The sequence below is a fragment of the Armigeres subalbatus genome, chromosome 1 (assembly GCF_024139115.2).
Source record: "Armigeres subalbatus isolate Guangzhou_Male chromosome 1, GZ_Asu_2, whole genome shotgun sequence".
Taxonomy (NCBI): domain Eukaryota; kingdom Metazoa; phylum Arthropoda; class Insecta; order Diptera; family Culicidae; genus Armigeres; species Armigeres subalbatus.
In genome coordinates, this window is record NC_085139.1 from 117,887,751 (window position 1) to 117,905,985 (window position 18,235).

At 44.4% G+C, this 18,235-nt stretch overlaps 4 protein-coding genes across 4 annotated transcripts in view; all 4 read right to left on the reverse strand.

The window, feature by feature from the left end:
- LOC134205016 (golgin-45) overlaps positions 1-18,235 on the reverse strand; it is a 50,179-nt gene that overhangs the window by 20,186 nt on the left and 11,758 nt on the right. The window lies entirely within an intron of this gene.
- Positions 1,769-2,710, reverse strand: LOC134206474 (uncharacterized). The gene has a single exon (XM_062682193.1). It carries the CDS (start codon positions 2,708-2,710, stop codon positions 1,769-1,771), a length of 942 nt encoding a protein of 313 aa, XP_062538177.1.
- Positions 3,406-4,659, reverse strand: LOC134206475 (uncharacterized). Its single transcript, XM_062682194.1, has one exon. It carries the CDS (start codon positions 4,657-4,659, stop codon positions 3,406-3,408), a length of 1,254 nt encoding a protein of 417 aa, XP_062538178.1.
- Positions 15,472-17,219, reverse strand: LOC134205009 (U4/U6 small nuclear ribonucleoprotein Prp4). The gene has a single exon (XM_062679862.1). The coding sequence runs from the start codon at positions 17,032-17,034 to the stop codon at positions 15,511-15,513; it is 1,524 nt and encodes a 507-aa protein (XP_062535846.1). The 5' UTR covers positions 17,035-17,219; the 3' UTR covers positions 15,472-15,510.

The following is an 18,235-nucleotide window of genomic DNA, read 5'->3' on the forward strand; positions in this document are numbered from 1 at the left end:
CTCATCAATTTCATCGTCGTTCAAACACTAACGACATCTGTTGATTTCAGTTAGTTGGGCAAATCGCAAACCAGATGGCGGTAGTGAGCAAACGTCAAACTCGAGCAAAAACGATGCGCGCGCCACGAGTGATCGATTGGCCAACTAATGATTATTTGAATTGATCAGTAAATCAGTGAACGATGGAAATTTGATGAGTGTTATGTCTGTTTGTCTGTGGTATAACAATCACCAATTAAAGAAAACGTGGCGGAATTAAATGGAATAGTACTAATATAGTGAGTAAGTATTTTACTTCATTATGTGCACTAAGGAACTGTTCACAAATTACGTAACGAAAAATTGGGCAATTTAAGATACCCTCTATTTCTTTGGCACATTTTGTTCCAATTTATTTTCGTAGCAGAGGAGCATACCATGATGTTGCAGAGCAGCATGCCATTCTGCGCTTAACCGAGCTGATTTATCACCAGCAGCATCAAATTTCCGCCCCTTCAACGGACGGACGGAACGAGTGACGGCTTTGAGAAAATCATCCAGTCTTTGACCACGGTATCCAGGATTTTGACTTCAATGAATGAAACGCGCGCGATAGACGTTTTTTCACAAGCTGAGCACTTTGGTCCACGAAAAATGCGTCTACAGTAATGTGACCAGACATCCCGCAGGACGCTTGCTGGTCACATTAGTCAACAGTATACTTCCCATTTCAAGCTCGACGGAACGGTTTTCAAGCTCAAGAATATGTTCGGTTGGCAGAAATCCATTTCCACGCTCGTTACCAATGCTTGAAGTACTTCAAGAATGAAGCGGTCGATTTCTTGTCGCTGCGATGATTAACAAGCATTTTGAAGCATTCCAAATCTCGAAGCTCTTAGGCGATCAGTTCAATGCCTTGCAATTGATCTGTGCACTTCAATCCTCTCGAGACGCGGATATTAACCGTGGAAAATCTTGTGTAAAAATGTCCTACGAAAGGCGGAAACACGAAAGGCATAAAGGCATTTCAAACTCGACGGAACGGCTTTCAAGCTCAAGAATATGTTCGGTTGGCAGAAATCCATTTCCACGCTCGTTACCAATGCTTGAAGTACTTCAAGAATGAAGCGGTCGATTTCTTGTCGCTGCGATGATTAACAAGTATTTTGAAGCATTCCAAATCTCGAAGCTCTTAGGCGATCAGTTCAATGCCTTGCAATTGATCTGTGCACTTCAATCCTCTCGAGACGCGGATTGTTACTTGTGTCACACGGTAACAAAGAGACGTGGTTTCCGAGTTCAGAATTCCCTTTATTTGGCAAGACAGGGTTTTAAAATCCTATATTAAGGTGAATCAGTTAGAATACATACATATTGGAGACAACAAACTCTAATCTTACGTTTAGTGCTTTAGAATCGTTCTACCGGTCTCCCAATACTGGCTAACTGCTTCTTCGGAACCCTACTAAAAGCGCACAACGTTATAACTTGTTTAACGATAGTCAAATGATTTACCATTACTAACCCGTAACACCAACCGATATCGTTATCAGAATCGGACTCGTGCACCAAATTGGCGGATAGAATTCCCAGGCAACTAATAGGATAATTAATTGATATCGAAAATTAAGGAATCCACTTTAAACACCTTATATAAGATTGTTTTACCGTAGTTTTAAGAAAGTAGATAGGTATAAACTAGATTTAAGGCAAACAACATTCGTAGGGATTTTGGAATATTTCCATATAACACTATAACTATGTATGCTTTGTTCTTCGGAATCACGTTTTAGTCTTCGTTTTCATTAATATCTGTCTCGTCACCATGACTGACGAATTTGCCATTCCCTCCTTTCGGACGTTCGCTGTCATCTCGCGTACGCGTCGGCGCGTCAATGCCCTTCTGACGCGTTGCTTCGCTGACACCGAGGGGATTCGGTGACACTCCCCCCCAGTTTGCTGACTCCGCCTCTGAGACAGCCAACTCCTTCTTATGGCCGACATTGAGTACCGCCACGTGTACAGCTGCCCTTTCATACACACCCCTGGCGGTCTGGATGGTTACTCTGCGCACCTGGCCATCTCGATTCACGGTGCCGATGACACGCCCTTTCGGCCAGCAATTTCGTGGTAGTGCCGGATCTGCGATGAGTACGATGTCGCCTTCTTGGATTGGCCGGGTTTTTTCGTGCCACTTGCTGCGCCTAGTTATCTCCGGAAGGTATTCCCGGAGCCATCTCTGCCAGAAGTGGTTGGCGAATGCTTGCGATTGATGCCAACCACGTCGTAGAGCGATGGAATTACCGTCCAGTAGAGACCATGGCTTGAACCCATCGGAGCTTCCTAACAGCCAGTGGTTCGGGGTGAGAGCCGGAGCATCTGTGTCGTCGATAGGGACATGCGTGAGCGGGCGTGCATTGAGAATCCCCTCAACCTCAATCAGTGCGTTTCTCAACTCTTCATCAGTTGGGCGCGGCGATGGTTTGAGTTCCGAAAGCGTCCGTTTCACGGACCGAACGAGCCGCTCCCAACTACCTCCCATATGTGGAGCAGCCGGTGGATTGAAGTGCCAGGACGTATTAGAGTTCACAAACTCTTGCACTAGTTTGTCGTGGTCAATTGTTGCCAGCGCCTGCTTCAATTCTCGTTCTGCACCAACAAAGTTGGTTCCTCTGTCGCTGTAGAATACTGCTGGTGCTCCTCGGCGCACAATAAAATTGCGTAGCGCCATTATACAAGAGTTAGTGGTTAGCGAACTAGCTATCTCAAGATGGACTGCGCGAATGGTAAGACACGTAAGAAGAACCCCCCACCTCTTCTCAACTCTTCTCCCCATAGTTACCTCCATCGGGCCGAAATAATCAACCCCTGTATGGGTGAACGGGCGAACGAAGGCGGCAAGCCGACAAGGCGGTAAGTCTGCCATTGCTGGCGGGTACGGGCGGGCTTCCCGTAGCATACAACGAGAGCAATTGGCTCTGATTTTTGCGAATACGCGGCGAATACGGCTAATACAGAACCTTTGCCGGATGTCGTTGATAGCCGACTCATGATTATGATGTTGGAATTTTTCGTGGTAACTTTTGACGATTAACAACGTTATCAGATGCTCTCGAGGAAGAATAATTGGATTGATTGCATCCGGTGACAGGTATTTGCATGCTCCTGTTCTTCCTTGCATACGTAGCACTCCTTTCTCGTCGATAAACGGGTTGAGTTTGTAGAGTGGGCTACGCTTCGGCAGTGTTGCCTTCCGATCTGTGCGTTGAAGGATTGAGAGTTCGTCCAAGAAGCCGTCCTGCTGCGATACCCGAAAATGGAAGTTTTCGGCATGGCGGATTTCTTCACTAGTAAGGTTCCCAATATCCCTGGCGGTTTTTGAACGAGCGTTCTTGATAAACCGAAAAACGTAAGCAGTTATGCGGATCAAGCTCCCCATGTACGGATCCGTTCCGTAGAAAATTTCAGCCTCGTAGTGTCGTAGTGCACGTGAACGTTGGCGCGTAGTTCCTCTATTGTCCCTTCCAATGGTCTCGGCATGGTAGGCCACTCTTCTTCTAGTTGCCAAAGAAATTCAGGGCCTTTACACCATCTGCTCTCATGTGTAAACAAAGGACGATGCTGCCACTTAGTGCCTTCGTCGGCAACGTTCCATTTCGTTGGGACCCATCGCCAATTGGAGACGTTCGTAAGGTCAAGGATTTCGCTAACTCTAGCTGCCACAAATTGGTTGTAACGTCGGTGGTCTGCGCGAATCCACGATAGAGCATTCCTCGAATCCGTCCAAAAGATGCATTGCGATATGTTGATATCTACTCCTTGGAGAACGTTGCGTGCTAGCCGAGCACCAATGAGAGCTGCCTGCAGTTCGAGCCTAGGAATAGTGAGGTACTTTAGCGGGGCTACACGGGTCTTCGCTGTGACGAGCGAGCACTCGATTATCCCTTTATCTGCGAAACGGAGGTACACTAAGGCTGCCATACTGCTCTCACTGGCGTCGACAAATATATGCAGCTGGATCTTCGTTTGCGCTCCAATCGTCGTCTGAAGCCTGTAACAACGCGGGATTTGTAAACTTTCAAGCTCGGGAAGAAGTCTGAACCAGATCTGCCATTTTTCAAAACACTGCGTATTGATTTCGTCATCCCAGCCTGTACCTGATCGCCAGATTTCCTGAAGTAACACCTTGAGGTACATCAAGTAGTTGGCTATTAGACCCAGGGGATCGTAGATGGTCATGACAGTACGTAAGACCTCTCGCTTTGTAGGCCGACGAACACCAGAAAGTAGGTCCTCCCCTAATCTGGCCAGGTTGATCTTGTAGACAAAGCAATCAGTCTGGGTGCACCACCACATTCCCAATACCTTTTCAGTAGCTAGGGTTGATGAAAGGTCCAAGCTTTTTCCCACTCCAGAGTCCCCACGTAATGCAGCAAGAACAGTCGGAGAATTGGACATCCAATTACGGATTTCAAATCCACCTTGATCGTGAATGAACCAGACGGATTTCGCAAGGTCAATGGCTTCTGTTTCCGTTTCAGTACTGCACAACATGTCGTCTACGTAAGTGCAGCGTACGATTGCCCTAGCCGCAGCCGGGAACTGTTCCCTGAAGCGTTCTGCGTTAAGGTTCTTTACGAACTGCGCGGTTACAGGGGAACATGCCGCCCCGAACGTCATAACTTTCATGACATAAATCCCAGGCTCTTTCCCCTTTCCTCCGTCCCTGAAGAAGAATCGTTGGGAATGCTGATCTTCTGCGCGTACAGCCACTTGGTGAAACATTTCACGCAAGTCGCCGCAAACTGTCGGGACCAGCTAGCAGTTCAGCATTCAGGGAAACTCCGTTGGTCACGGCAGCTGCATCCCAGACTATCCTCAATTTTCCAGGTTTGTTAGGGTTGGTAATAGGAAATATCGGCAAATACCACACTCGCTCGTGCTTCTCCTTTAGTTCCGCTGGGGTCAGTTTCCGAGTATAACCTTTTGCGATGTAATCTGCTAGCTTCGCTTTCACTTCTCGCGCTAGGACTGGATCTCTTTCCATACGGCGTTCAAGATGTTGGAATCGCTTCAGTACCATCGCCTTGTTGTCTGGCAACTGCACGCCATCGCTTCTCCAAAGCAGACCAGTTTCGTACCTTTCTCCGTTGAAATGAGTGAGCTTTCGTAAAAGAGTAATTGCCCGTTCATCTTCGTTGGAACGAACCTGTTTTGTTGAACAAACGATGCCCAAACTTTCTAGGGAAAAATAATTTTTCACTGCGAGCTCCAAACCGTCGTCGTTATCGTGGTCGCAGTAGCATACGTGGTACGTGTAGTGTACCATGTTCACAGATTGTCCCATCGGAGCTCCGCCGTAGATCGACCATCCGAGGTTGGTTTTGATTGCTATCGGTTGCCCTGGCTTTCCTTCGCGACTTTTGCGCACGAGTGTTGCGTTAGCATGCTGAACTCCTATTAGAAGACGAGGTCGGACACTTTGGTAGGATTGAACAGGAACACCTTTTAAGTGTGAGTACTTCGACTGAAGTTCTTGAATGTCTAACGTTTGGCTCGGCAGTAGCTCCTTTACCGTGCGGACATCCTGAAATTCAAAGCGTTTCCCTTTTAGTCCTGAGATTTCAATATTTACGCTCCTTGAATCGTCCTCCGCGCGATGAAGGCCACCAGTCCACTTAAGGCACAATGGAAACCGCTCTCCAGAGAGGTTCAGCTCTTTTGCTAGTTCGTCGTCCATAAGCGTTTTTGAGGATCCGTCATCGAGAAACGCGTAACACTGGACTACACTTTCACTGCCGTACACAACCACTGGAACGTAGCGAAAAAGAACGACACTTGATCCGGACTGATGAGTGTTGCACGATTGTTCATCGCGCTTTGGGAAAATCTTGACCGCTGGTGATTGAACATTGAGTGCCTTGTGCAGTAACGGATGATGTTTGTAGGTGCAGCCATTCACTCCGCAATCTTTAGACTCGCATCCTCCTTTATGCTGCTTCAAACATTTTCGGCAGGCTCGAGCTTCACGTACGGCTGCCCACCTACCGTCGTAGGAAAGATCCTTGAAACGTCCGCACTTTGCAAGTGAAGCACAAGGCCCTCGACAAATTAGGCAATGGCTTCGTCTCGGTCGTCTTCGATGTGCTTCCAGCACATTCACGCAGATCATCGTTTGGTCCTGAATTGCGACTCTGTGTGAGTATTCAGGAAGGCCTTCGACTTCTTGCGAGTTTCCTGACTGTGATGAGACTCCTGAACCTTGCATGGTTCGGAAACTAGACAAGCATCTTCAGCAATGTCGTATATCCACTTACTAAACGCAGGTAGATTAACTTTCCGTAGACTCCTAGTATGACGAGCCCACTCCAACTTCATTGACGCTGGAAGCTTTGCAATTATATCGGCCAGTAAAGAAGTATCGCGCAAGAACTCTTTTTGTCCACACGCTTCGATCGTTGCTTCCCAATTCTGAATAGCCAATGCAAAATCGATCATTTTATTCATGGAATCTGGCTTCAACGGCGGCATCGCAAGGATTTTATCCTTTAAAGACTGAATCACGAATCGGGGTTGTCCGAACCGCAACTTGAGCGCATCGATTGCTCTGTTAACTGTCGACGGGTTCATGAGAAAGCTTCTTACTGCTGTAAACGCGTCACCTTTGAGACAATTCCTCAACCGCATCATGTTTTCATCTGCTGTGTAGCCGCACATCTGTGAAGTACTCACGTAGGTGGACAGAAACATTGGCCACTCTTCTGGATTCCCCGTAAACACAGGCAGATCTCTCGCTACGACTTGTCGCGCTGCAAGTTGACTACGACTCAGGCTACAATTTAATTGGTTGCTGGTCGACGTAATCTTCCTATGCTGCTTCGTTACTTTTGTCTGCGGTGTAGAGCGCCTACGGGGGTGAAAGCTACTAGCAAGTGCCTGTTTCTGTTCTTCTTCCTCCGATGAACTATCTCCTTCAGATGGTCCGGTGTCTGAACACTCGTCGCTCGACGCCGTTTCCTCCTGTTTGCTCGAGTTTCTGTCCGCGTATAACCAGTCATTTACTTTAGAAACAGCGTTTTCTTCTCGATTGTCTTCTGAAATCCCTTCTTCAAGTTCCGCCAATTCATGAAGGACACTGTACTGCTTCTCAATCAGTTTCTGCTTGTCTTCCAGCAAGGTACGCTCTGCGTCGAGCTTACGTAGCTCTAATTGTAGGTGTGTTCGGGAAGACTTCCTTGATTCTCCCGATTTTATTGATGACGCCTTTCGAAGCTTTGCAGACTTGTGATACTTTTCCTCAGGTAGCTTAGTAGCCGCGACTAACAGCTTATGTTGCTCGGAACCTAGAGCATCCTTATTCGTAGCACTTTTAGTTTTAGATCTCGTTTGTCGCTGTTTATCCACCTTCTCTACGCACTTTACGCATTTCCACGAAACATCACCGACCTTATCGTCTACTCCCGCGCAACCGTAATGATGCCATGCATCGCAATTGTCGCATTGAACCATACGACTATCATCTGCTAGCTTACATGTTCGGCAACTATAGGTAACTGTTCGTGCCGCGCCTGCCCGGGACACTTCTTTATTTCTCGACGACGTACTTTTGACTGAGGGGTTTTTTCTAACGCCACCAGTCTGGGTGGGTTGGAGAAGAGGATCTTTATTTACATTGATATTGAGATCTAGAGGGGGGTCTTCATCATTCGCGCCTTTGGATCGGATAGCAGAGTTCTTACCTGTTTCGGCAACGTTATCTGCAGCGCCAGTCGGGAGCGACATCCTTCGGTAAACGATTTTAAAAATTTGTTACTTGTGTCACACGGTAACAAAGAGGCGTGGTTTCGAGTTCAGAATTCCCTTTATTTGGCAAGACAGGGTTTTAAAATCCTATATTAAGGTGAATCAGTTAGAATACATACATATTGGAGACAACAAACTCTAATCTTACGTTTAGTGCTTTAGAATCGTTCTACCGGTCTCCCAATACTGGCTAACTGCTTCTTCGGAACCCTACTAAAAGCGCACAACGTTATAACTTGTTTAACGATAGTCAAATGATTTACCATTACTAACCCGTAACACCAACCGATATCGTTATCAGAATCGGACTCGTGCACCAAATTGGCGGATAGAATTCCCAGGCAACTAATAGGATAATTAATTGATATCGAAAATTAAGGAATCCACTTTAAACACCTTATATAAGATTGTTTTACCGTAGTTTTAAGAAAGTAGATAGGTATAAACTAGATTTAAGGCAAACAACATTCGTAGGGATTTTGGAATATTTCCATATAACACTATAACTATGTATGCTTTGTTCTTCGGAATCACGTTTTAGTCTTCGTTTTCATTAATATCTGTCTCGTCACCATGACTGACGGATTTGCCATTCCTTCTTTTCGGACGTTCGCTGTCATCTCGCGTACGCGTCGGCGCGTCAATGCCCTTCTGACGCGTTGCTTCGCTGACACCGAGGGGATTCGGTGACACGGATATTAACCGTGGAAAATCTTGTGTAAAAATGTCCTACGAAAGGCGGAAACACGAAAGGCATAAAAAGCACATAAGTAGTCACGAAAAGCAGGATGCACGAAAGACGGGACGATACAAAAGGAGAAACACGAAAGGCGGAATTACGATAGGCAGAATTGTATTGGCTTGATTTAATTTAGGCGGACATTTAGAACCAACAGATCAAACGGCCGTCCTTTCTCTATAATAAGATTACAGTGCCGTAGCCCCGGCGCCCAGCCCTAAGGGGGAACGCCGAAATCAAGAATTGCTGTATGAGAAATAGAAAATTTTTATTAGTTACAAGGACAATTAATAAAAAACCGACTACGAATTCCAAAATGACAAGATCTTGCAGTAAATTTTAAACAGAAAATTGCAGAATAAGATTCAGATATACCTGGCAAAACTGGATATTTGACTAACTCTCGAGCAACATATGATTAGGGCCAAGAAGCCAACAATACTGAAGCGAGAAAAATGAGATTCAAGTTTTCTATGGCTAATTTAATTGATTGAAGTAAAAACTCATTTCTTTGCCAAAAACATGTTAATGATATACGTTAATGGTTATATCATAACAGCAAATTTATATTTATTGAAACATCATCATCGGATTTGTTTAGCTAAGTTAGCCAGAGCGGTTCCGCTATGCGGTATATTGAAAACCTAATAAGAATATATCTATAAAAAGCTGCATGTGTCCACAAGCACGCCCTATCAAAGCGACTGTGTGCCACTCAAAGCGCACTAGGCTAGTCCTGGTGTTGGATGGGACTTTAAACAAATTTGACCCGACTGATTGAACGTCTGTTCACCAAGGAGGTGCGGCTCCAACAGCGTCTGTTCTGGCATCCAGCAGCTGAGTGTGAAATGCTATTCCCCGGAAGCTATACCTAACATGGCAGCCACATTCCGGTGGATAGGAAACCTTGGGCCAACAACCTACTGTTCCCGAAACATCAATTTGTTCGAGAATCCGATAATGAATACGGACTGATTTTACGCCAACGACGCGAAACAACGGACACGAATAGGACCATGGAAAGTTTTGTCCCCGCCAACTTTGGGGAACACAGAACGGCGTCGGGACAAGTTCTGCTATACTCTGATTTACGAGGTGAACACGCTCCCCGGCATCGCAGAGTTGGCTTCCTACTAAGCGCTCAGGCACATTCTGCGCCTATGAAGTGGGAACCTATAAGTGAAAGAATAATCGGGTCCGAAACCTTACTATAATCCAATGTTATGCGCCAACCGATGCTGCCGACCTGCAAGACAAAGAGAACTTCTACAGTCAACTTAATGCCGTCGTAGATAGAATTCCGAAGGGTGATATCAAGATCTGTTGGGCGACTTCAATGCAAAAATCGGATCCGACAACTCGAACCATGAACGCGCATTATGGGACGCCATGGTCTCGGAGAAATTAGCGAAAACGAAGTGCTGTTCGCATAATTTTGTGGTAATAACGGGGGTTCGCTCTTCCCTCATCGACCGGTTCACAAGGTCACGTGGGTCTCCCGTGATGGCTCTACAGAAAATCAAATCGACCACATCTGCATCACTCGAAAATGGAAACGGAGCCTTCTTGATGTACGGGTTAAACGTAGTGCCGATATCGCGTCTGACCATCACCTCCTCATCGACGATTTACGCCTGCGCATTGCGCGGATTCGTCGGCAGGAGGAGAGAGTTGGACGACGGTTCAACACACACCGACCACGGCGAAACGGTCCTTCGTTCAAGAACTGGAGACGCGTGCTGCAGATATTCCGGAAGGTGGCAGCGTGGAAGACCAATGGACCGCCATCAAGAATACCTTCATCGCCACCAGCGAGAACAATCTGGGCGAACTGCGCACCCAGAGAAAACAATGGATCACCGATGAGACCTGGAGGAAGAGCGAAGAGAAGCCAAAGCCGCGATAGAGTGATCAAAAATCAGAGGAGCCAAAGTCTTAGCCCGTCAACGATACTCTTGAGAAGGAAGTAAAACGCTCATGTCGACGGGACAAGCGAGCGTGGGTAGACTCTCTGCCCGACGAAGGAGAGAGAGCAACCGCAGCAACCGGGGACATTCGCCTCCTCTACGATATATCACGACGTTTAAGCGGGGCGAAGATGAATGCAACGATGCCTGTGAAAGACGCGAATGATCAGTTATTGACCGACCCAACTGACCAGCTGAAACGCTGGTTCGAGCACTTTCGAACAACTGAAGAAGAGATTGTGACACTCTTCTGCGACAAATGAACATCAACGCACAACCCCGACAACTGCGGAGTAACCTAATGCTAAGACTTCCTTTTCGTCGCACAAACTATGGACTGCGTAGTGCTCTCCATGGTTTGCAGCGTGTTTTCAATACACACTTAATTTTTTTTACCGGGATCTCAGCAAAATGTTAAACTTTTACCGAGTTTCGCACAGCCGTGCCCCAGCAAACATGTTTTTTGCCGAGATTTCTGTCAAAATTGCTGAAAATCAGCAAATAATTTGCCGAAAATCAGCTAACAAACGTCATTTTTGCCGGGATATCAGTTTTTATTTTGCTGGGCAGACGGCTGTGCGGATTTTTGCCGAGCTGCAGAATTAAAAACTGAGTGTGTAGAGTGGCGTCGGTGTTTGATTTCCACTTGACGCGAGATGTCCGCCGGTTCTTCACATCATTTTTCAGCGACAAGAACAATTCACGCTCATTTTTTTCTACTCAAAAGTGAGTAGTTTTGTATTGCCGTTTTTTTTCCCACAGAAATTTTACTCATTTGTCATAAAAAGTGGAACCACTCAAAATTTGAGTGGTTCCACTTTTTTTCAAAAAGTGAGTAAAATTTCTGTGGAAAAAAAAAGAGACAGCAATAAAAAAACTACTCAACGGTGAGTAAAATCAAAATGAGCGTGTTGGCACACATAAGTGCTGTCCAATGAGCAGCTCAAAGTTGTTCCCGTCCTGCTCGTTCTTTTTTGTCAACAAATGGGCATGAGCGAAACTTCGAGCTACTTCAAGCTCTCATTGGACAGCACTATAGACTATATAGTTAATGTATTTGTGATTGTATTGTATTTTAACCTCTTGACAATGTTTTCAATGTAGTGATGTGATATTAATGCTGTCCAATGAGCAGCTCGAAGTAGCTCGAAGTTGTTCCCGTCCTGCTCGTTCTTTTTTGTCAACAAATGGGCAAGAGAGGGATGGGAAGAACTTCGAGCTACTTCGAGCTGCTCATTGGACAGCACTATTGTATTTATATTTTTTTAACCATCATTGGGGCTGTATCAAGTCTGTTGATGTAATTGGTAATAAATATAAATATAAACTTTTTCAAGTGCCAGCCAGGTCACCACCACCTCGGCATGATCTGCCTAGGATCCGACGTATAACACGCGTCAATACCGAAGCTCCATCACTGCTAGATATTCAAACGGCCATCCAAAGCATGAATGAAGCCCCAGGGGTCGATCGCATATCAGCCGAGATTCTTAAAGCTGACCCAATGACATCCGCTCAACTACTGCATCGTTTATTTCGTAATATCTGGGAATTTCCCGATCAACTGGATGCAAGGTATCTTAGTGAAGGTGCCCAAAAAGGGTAACCTGACTGTATGCGATAACTGGCGAGGCATTATGTTGCTGTGTACCGTTCTCAAAGTTCGATGCAAAGTTATCCTAGCCCGGATTCAGGAGAAGATCGATGCGACTTTCTGGCGGCAGCAGGCCGGATTCCGTGCCGGAAGATCCTGTGTGAACCTTATTGTCACGCGAATTCCAAGAGTCATTTTATTTGGTATTAATTGACTACGAAAAAGCTTTCGACCGTCTCAATCACGAGAATATGTGGGGCGCACTGAGACGCAAGAGGGTTTCTAAGAAAATCATCGGCCTCATCAAGGCACAGTACGAGGCCTTCTCGTGTAGAGTGCTGCACAATGTTGAAAGCTTCCAATATCTTGGTAGCCAAATGGCGTCAGACGGCGGTACTAAGATCGACATAGGGGCACGGATCAAGAAAGCAAGGGCTGCCTTTGCGAGTTTGAGAAATATCTGGAAAAACAGGCATATAAGTTAACGCACCAAAATACAAATTTTGAACTCTAATGTGAAATCTGTGCTGTTATACGCTAGCAAAACATGGCGTGTATCAGTGGAGAATACTCAACGGCTGCTGTAGGTGTTCATCAATAGACGTCTGCGGTATATAATTCGGGCCTGGTGGGGCTCACAACTGGATCTCAAACAACGAGCTCCATCGTCATTGTCACCAGAGGCCGATAGCAACGGAAATTCGGGATCGGAAATGGGGCTGGGTCGTCCACACTCTACGTAGGGGCGGAAACGAAATCTCGCTTAACTTTTCAAAAGGACCGTGAATTCGTGAATCAACAGAACAACATGAAAGCTATTGATTGCACTATTCAAATTAAATCATGAAAAAAAATGTTACTTAGGTCCTTTTGAAAAGTTAAGCGAGAAATCTGTAAACAAGCATTAGACTGGAACCCAGCGGGACATCGCAGCAGAGGCAAACCCAGAGGCTCATGGCGGCGAAGCCTCAACAAGGAAATAATAGAAGTCGACCGAAATCTGGCAACAGGTCAAAGCGATAGCGATAGAAGAGGACACTCAAATGGCCGAAACCAAAGTATTAATGCAGTCGCTAGAAACCAAGGATGCATTTGAAAAAGATTCAGTAAACCCCTTGTTGCGATTGTTGTTATAACAAGTTCTGTTGATGAGGGTATATTGTTATATATGGGTATATTGTTGGTCGTTGCTCGAATACCTATTGATTCCCTGCTTTTATAAACCAAGAATATCCACACGGTACGAAACATTGGCAACAAGCGAAAATTGGTTCTATTTCGTTTCCACGATATAAGCACAGACAAACGTAAAAGCTAGAACAATTTCCCGAATAATGCATCGCCCAGTTTCTTTATCACCATCTCGTGTGCATATTGCACGAAATGTTAAGAAAATTATTTTGAGCCTTTTAGTGGAATGTCTTCACTTGTCATAAGACGAGTTTGTACCTTCCCATCAAGTGGTGGAATTAAGGTGATTGTGCAATCAAGCCATGTTGTGAATTTTAAATTCACCACACGGCTTTCTACTCCTATTATCAAAAGTTCAAATCTAGTGTTATAATTTTCGTACAATGCTGAAATTAAAGTCGATTATTTAGCATAAGTAAGCAAACGATCTACGGATGTTTCATCCCCATGGACGTTGTGCTTGTCATAATTCGTGCTCTTGAAAAATCACTAGAAAAAGCACGTGGTTTCCAAGATGGCCGATTTGTGGCTTTATTGTATAACCACCTTAAATGGGACGAAATGTTGTTTAGTACGACAATGTCAACAGACGACGCTAGTGTGAGATGTCAAATCAATAGAGGTAATAAACTATAGAGGAAGATTGTCACTGTCGTCACTGGCGAAACATATTTTGCTGGCGAAGATAGGGCACTAAATGTCAACGAAGGAAAAATCAGTACGTTTTGACAGATAGGTACCCAACATGTTTGAGAACGATAACAAAGGGAACCGCAGCGACAATCGTCCTCTATAGTTTATTACCTCTATTGTCAAATCTAAAGGAAAACGATGCGCGCGCCTCTAGGTGTGAAACGAGTAGTATTTAGAGTAATTTAAAACGACCGTTCAGAGCATGGACGATGGTAAATTCATCAGTGTTACGTCTGTTTGTCTGTGGCATAAGCATCAAGTTCCAGCACGATTATGCGCCCGACATCGCCATCTTCTCGGGCAGACCTTATGACATCATCGCAAGCCAGTCACTCGAGTTACTGAAGAACAAGCAGTCACAGCTTCGGATGACGGTTACCAAGAGAGGACGAATCTTCGTTGCAGACAACCCCGATTTGAACTTTGTCGTACGGGAAACGGACAATGTCTTGGTTCGCTTTTGACTCACACGGTTCTAAGACAAGCGGCTCCAGTCAGATGGTCAGCTGTTACCACCAAAATTGAAATCAACTACACCCACCTTGATAGCAATCTGGATGGAGATTTAAAAAGCAACATGAATATCACTAGTAGTGTTGTAAAATGTCATTAAGATTACTTTTTTCAGAAGATAGATATCAATTCATGAGGTATGACGAACTTTTTCCTTAAATATCCCTACAAATTTGTGTAGCAAGACATTGCTGTAAATATGTAACCTGAGGCGTGGGAGGCAAAATGTCATTCAAAAGACATTATGACAAGACACGTGACATTGTACAGAGATTTCAATCTCTAGTCTATGCTGATATATTTAGAGCGATACCGAAAATATAGGGTATGACATGCAGCTGAAATTTCACTCAATAGTGTCTAATCTATGTAGATGAACTGCTCTTGGAATGCATCTTATGGCTCCTATATTCATCCCATCAAAAACAAAACAGTGGAAAGCAGTATGATTTGTTTCTTGTTTTTGTGTATTTCTTTGTTTCGCGCTGAGATGAATATGTGTTCAGTGAGATGGAGATCGAGACAGTTCCCCTAGTATAATTTGAGGATTGAGGATGATTCCTTCTTTTATTGTAATCTGGTCGTCGTGGAAAGAAAAGAACTCAGATTAGAGGATTTCTGCTCAAGAAATCTCATCTAGACTGCTGAGCATTGAACTGTTGTAAACAGGATAGGACTGATAAGAAAATTATTTTGAGCTTTTTAGTGGAATGTCTTCACTTGTCATAAGACGAGTTTATACAGTCCCATTGAATTCCACCACTTAATTGTATCTTGACAGATACGTATTTCGACCTCAAAAGTAAGGCCGTCTTCAGTGTCAAGTCGAGTCAAGTACAAGACACTGAAGACGGCCTTACTTTTGAGGTCGAAATACGTATCTGTCAAGATACAATTAAGTGGTGGAATTCAATGGGACTGTATAAACTCGTCTTATGACAAGTGAGGATAGGACTGTGATATCAAATTATAGCTCAATTTAAAAATAATAGTTTGGTTTTCTAGAAAATTGTATTATCTTAGATCAAACATTATTCAGGACTCCACAGTTTAAACGTACGATCATACGAAGTGGTGGCAATGTGCTGAGAATTGGGTGAAATATCGATACTCATCACCTTGCTATCATGCCCCGACAGCGTCTTCAGTGGTTGCCACGTTTTGTTTGACCAAATCTTTGCCGTATTGTCATAACTGGATGTCACCAGAAAGTGGCCTCCATTTTTCTGATACTTGACGTCGGATATCAAATTTGCGTGCGCTGGAATCGTGTACACCGGGTGTCGTCTCCTCAGGTCCCAAATCTTGCATGAATTATCCTGACTTCCTGTCGCAATGTGATACCCATTCGGTGAAAAGTCAACACCGTAAATCGCACTAAGATGCCCTTCCAGGAACATGATACATCGTCCGGTACGAAGATCCCAAACACGCCCAAAAGCATCCAGTCCTCCGGTGACGCAGACGCTTCCGTCCACTTGAAATGCGATGCAATGAACCGCTTTGGCGTGTCCTTCTTGATGCAATACCTCTTGCTTCTGTTCCAAATCCCACAACCGCCAGGACGAATCATAACATGCCGTTCCCAGGAATCGTCCAGAGGGATGGAACGCCAAACGAGACACTCGATGCGGTACGTGCCCGTTGATGTCTGCTACGGCTTCTTCGCTATCGAAAGACCACAGCTTAACAGTGCCATCGTAACAACCCGATGCCATCGCCACCTCCCCCTTCGAGTCTGTTGCTATTCCATCTCGAAATGCGATAGCGCTAACATAGAATTGATGACCGCGCAAAGTTTGCACCAGATTACAGTCTGGTACCGACCATACCTTACACATGGAACTTAAGCTGGATGTCAATAACAGACTTGAGTCGTGGTTGAAACTACAATTGGTGATCGGTCTCACATCTCCTACCTGACTGCACAGAGGAGCTAGCGATTGTATCCGTTTCTGCAATTCAACCATACGACCCGCTTTGGTAGCACTTGGAAGTTGCAGTTGCTCAGCAGCTTCCTCCAAACGTTTCTTGGCCCGCGGCAGTGAGTAATTTGCCAACCAAACTCGTGCAACCCTAAGCGATTCCGGTCCTTCGTGATACCATGTGGATTCTTGCTCCTTGTGCACCTGTTGCTTCTTGTCCTCATCCTTGGTGCTTTTCTGCGGAATAGCACTTTCCCCCAGAGATGCGAGCAACTCCTTCAGACGTATGCGCCGTTCGGCCGGTCCTTCTCCAAAGTAACAAATCGGTTCGTTCAACGCTCGTAAATTCTTCTTCACCTCCGAATCATCCGTACTGACATGAATTTGGCGGGCTTTCTTCTTTCGCTCGAACTCTTCAAGTAGCGCGGCCTTGTCCTTCGAAACTTCATTTTCCAAGTCAAAATACTCACTGGAGGTAAAAATTTGCCCAATGTCGCTGGAGCTGCCTGCCCCTTGGTACAATTCCGATCCAGAATCCTTCAGCTGGCGCATTCGCTCCGTATCCTCCAGCGAACCATAATGAATCGTTTTGGGCCGCTTCACATAAACTAGCTCTTCGTCATCGGACATTGTAGGAATCACTTTCACTGTAGTTATTCACTTGTTATATTTTTAATGTAGGAGAATCAAATTGAAAATACTGGAACGAGTGAAACAAGCGCGTTTTGAAATAGATTTTGTGTTGTGAACGTTTTGAGGACGATTTTCTTCTGATGCATGCGTCAACAAACGGTCAAAAACAGCATTTTTAATAGGCCTTTTAATGTGACAGCTAATGTCGTTCAAGGAGCTATAGGCCTCTTCATGTCACTGCCGACCCTGCCGACTGTTTGCCCCGTGTCTTTTTAATAACAAAGACTGATGATTTTGTTATCAGCGTTATCCAAGGGCCTCATACGCCTGTCACTGGCGAACAAAGCTCGTGTACTCTGCATCGAAGCTTAGAACCGGTGTTAGGGCGCAATCGTTAATGTGAACATTTTTATATTCGGTTAGTTACTGCAAATAAATTCTTTTTCGAGTCCCTATAATCAAGCAGGTAACTCAAGCATACCCGGATAAAAGTGTACCATAGGCTCAACAGTGTAAACAATTGAATTACCATATGCTCTACGGTATACAATAGGATATATTGTTTCTCGATAGTTGTCCATATTATATCAACACCGTGGATATAATATATTAACATTGTTCTCTAATGTAACAATACTTCCAATTGTTTTTAGAACATGTTAGTGCATAAATTTTAATCATTGATAACTTCTGAAAATTTTGTTCAAATTGTATATTAGCAATATAACAATATTTATCCTATTGCCGCAAATATGCAGTGTTTTTCTTAAAACTCCACTTTTGACAGGCAAAGCTCTCACAATTAATAACTCCAATATCGTATTGTTTTACTATAAAAATACAATTCAACCTAATGTAATTTGAACGGTTTTCTTCCGATATTTCAACAATATATTTACGATACACTCTATTGTTTGACAAAAAAATATGTATGAAAAAATATCAAATTTTGTATAGTTACGATGCTTAACAACCCGTACGGTCTAATGCGAAAACTTCATTTACAATTTAATGAATGGTTCATAACAATAAATTCTAATGTATTTCTATTATTTCATCTACATTCAAATTTATTGTAAATTTATTGTGTTTTATAGTGATGTTACAATACATTGTATTGTTTTTCTATAATATTTTTTTTTCGGGTACCACATCGTTATATTGCTGCATGATTGATGGCGGTAAGCTCCAACGAGGA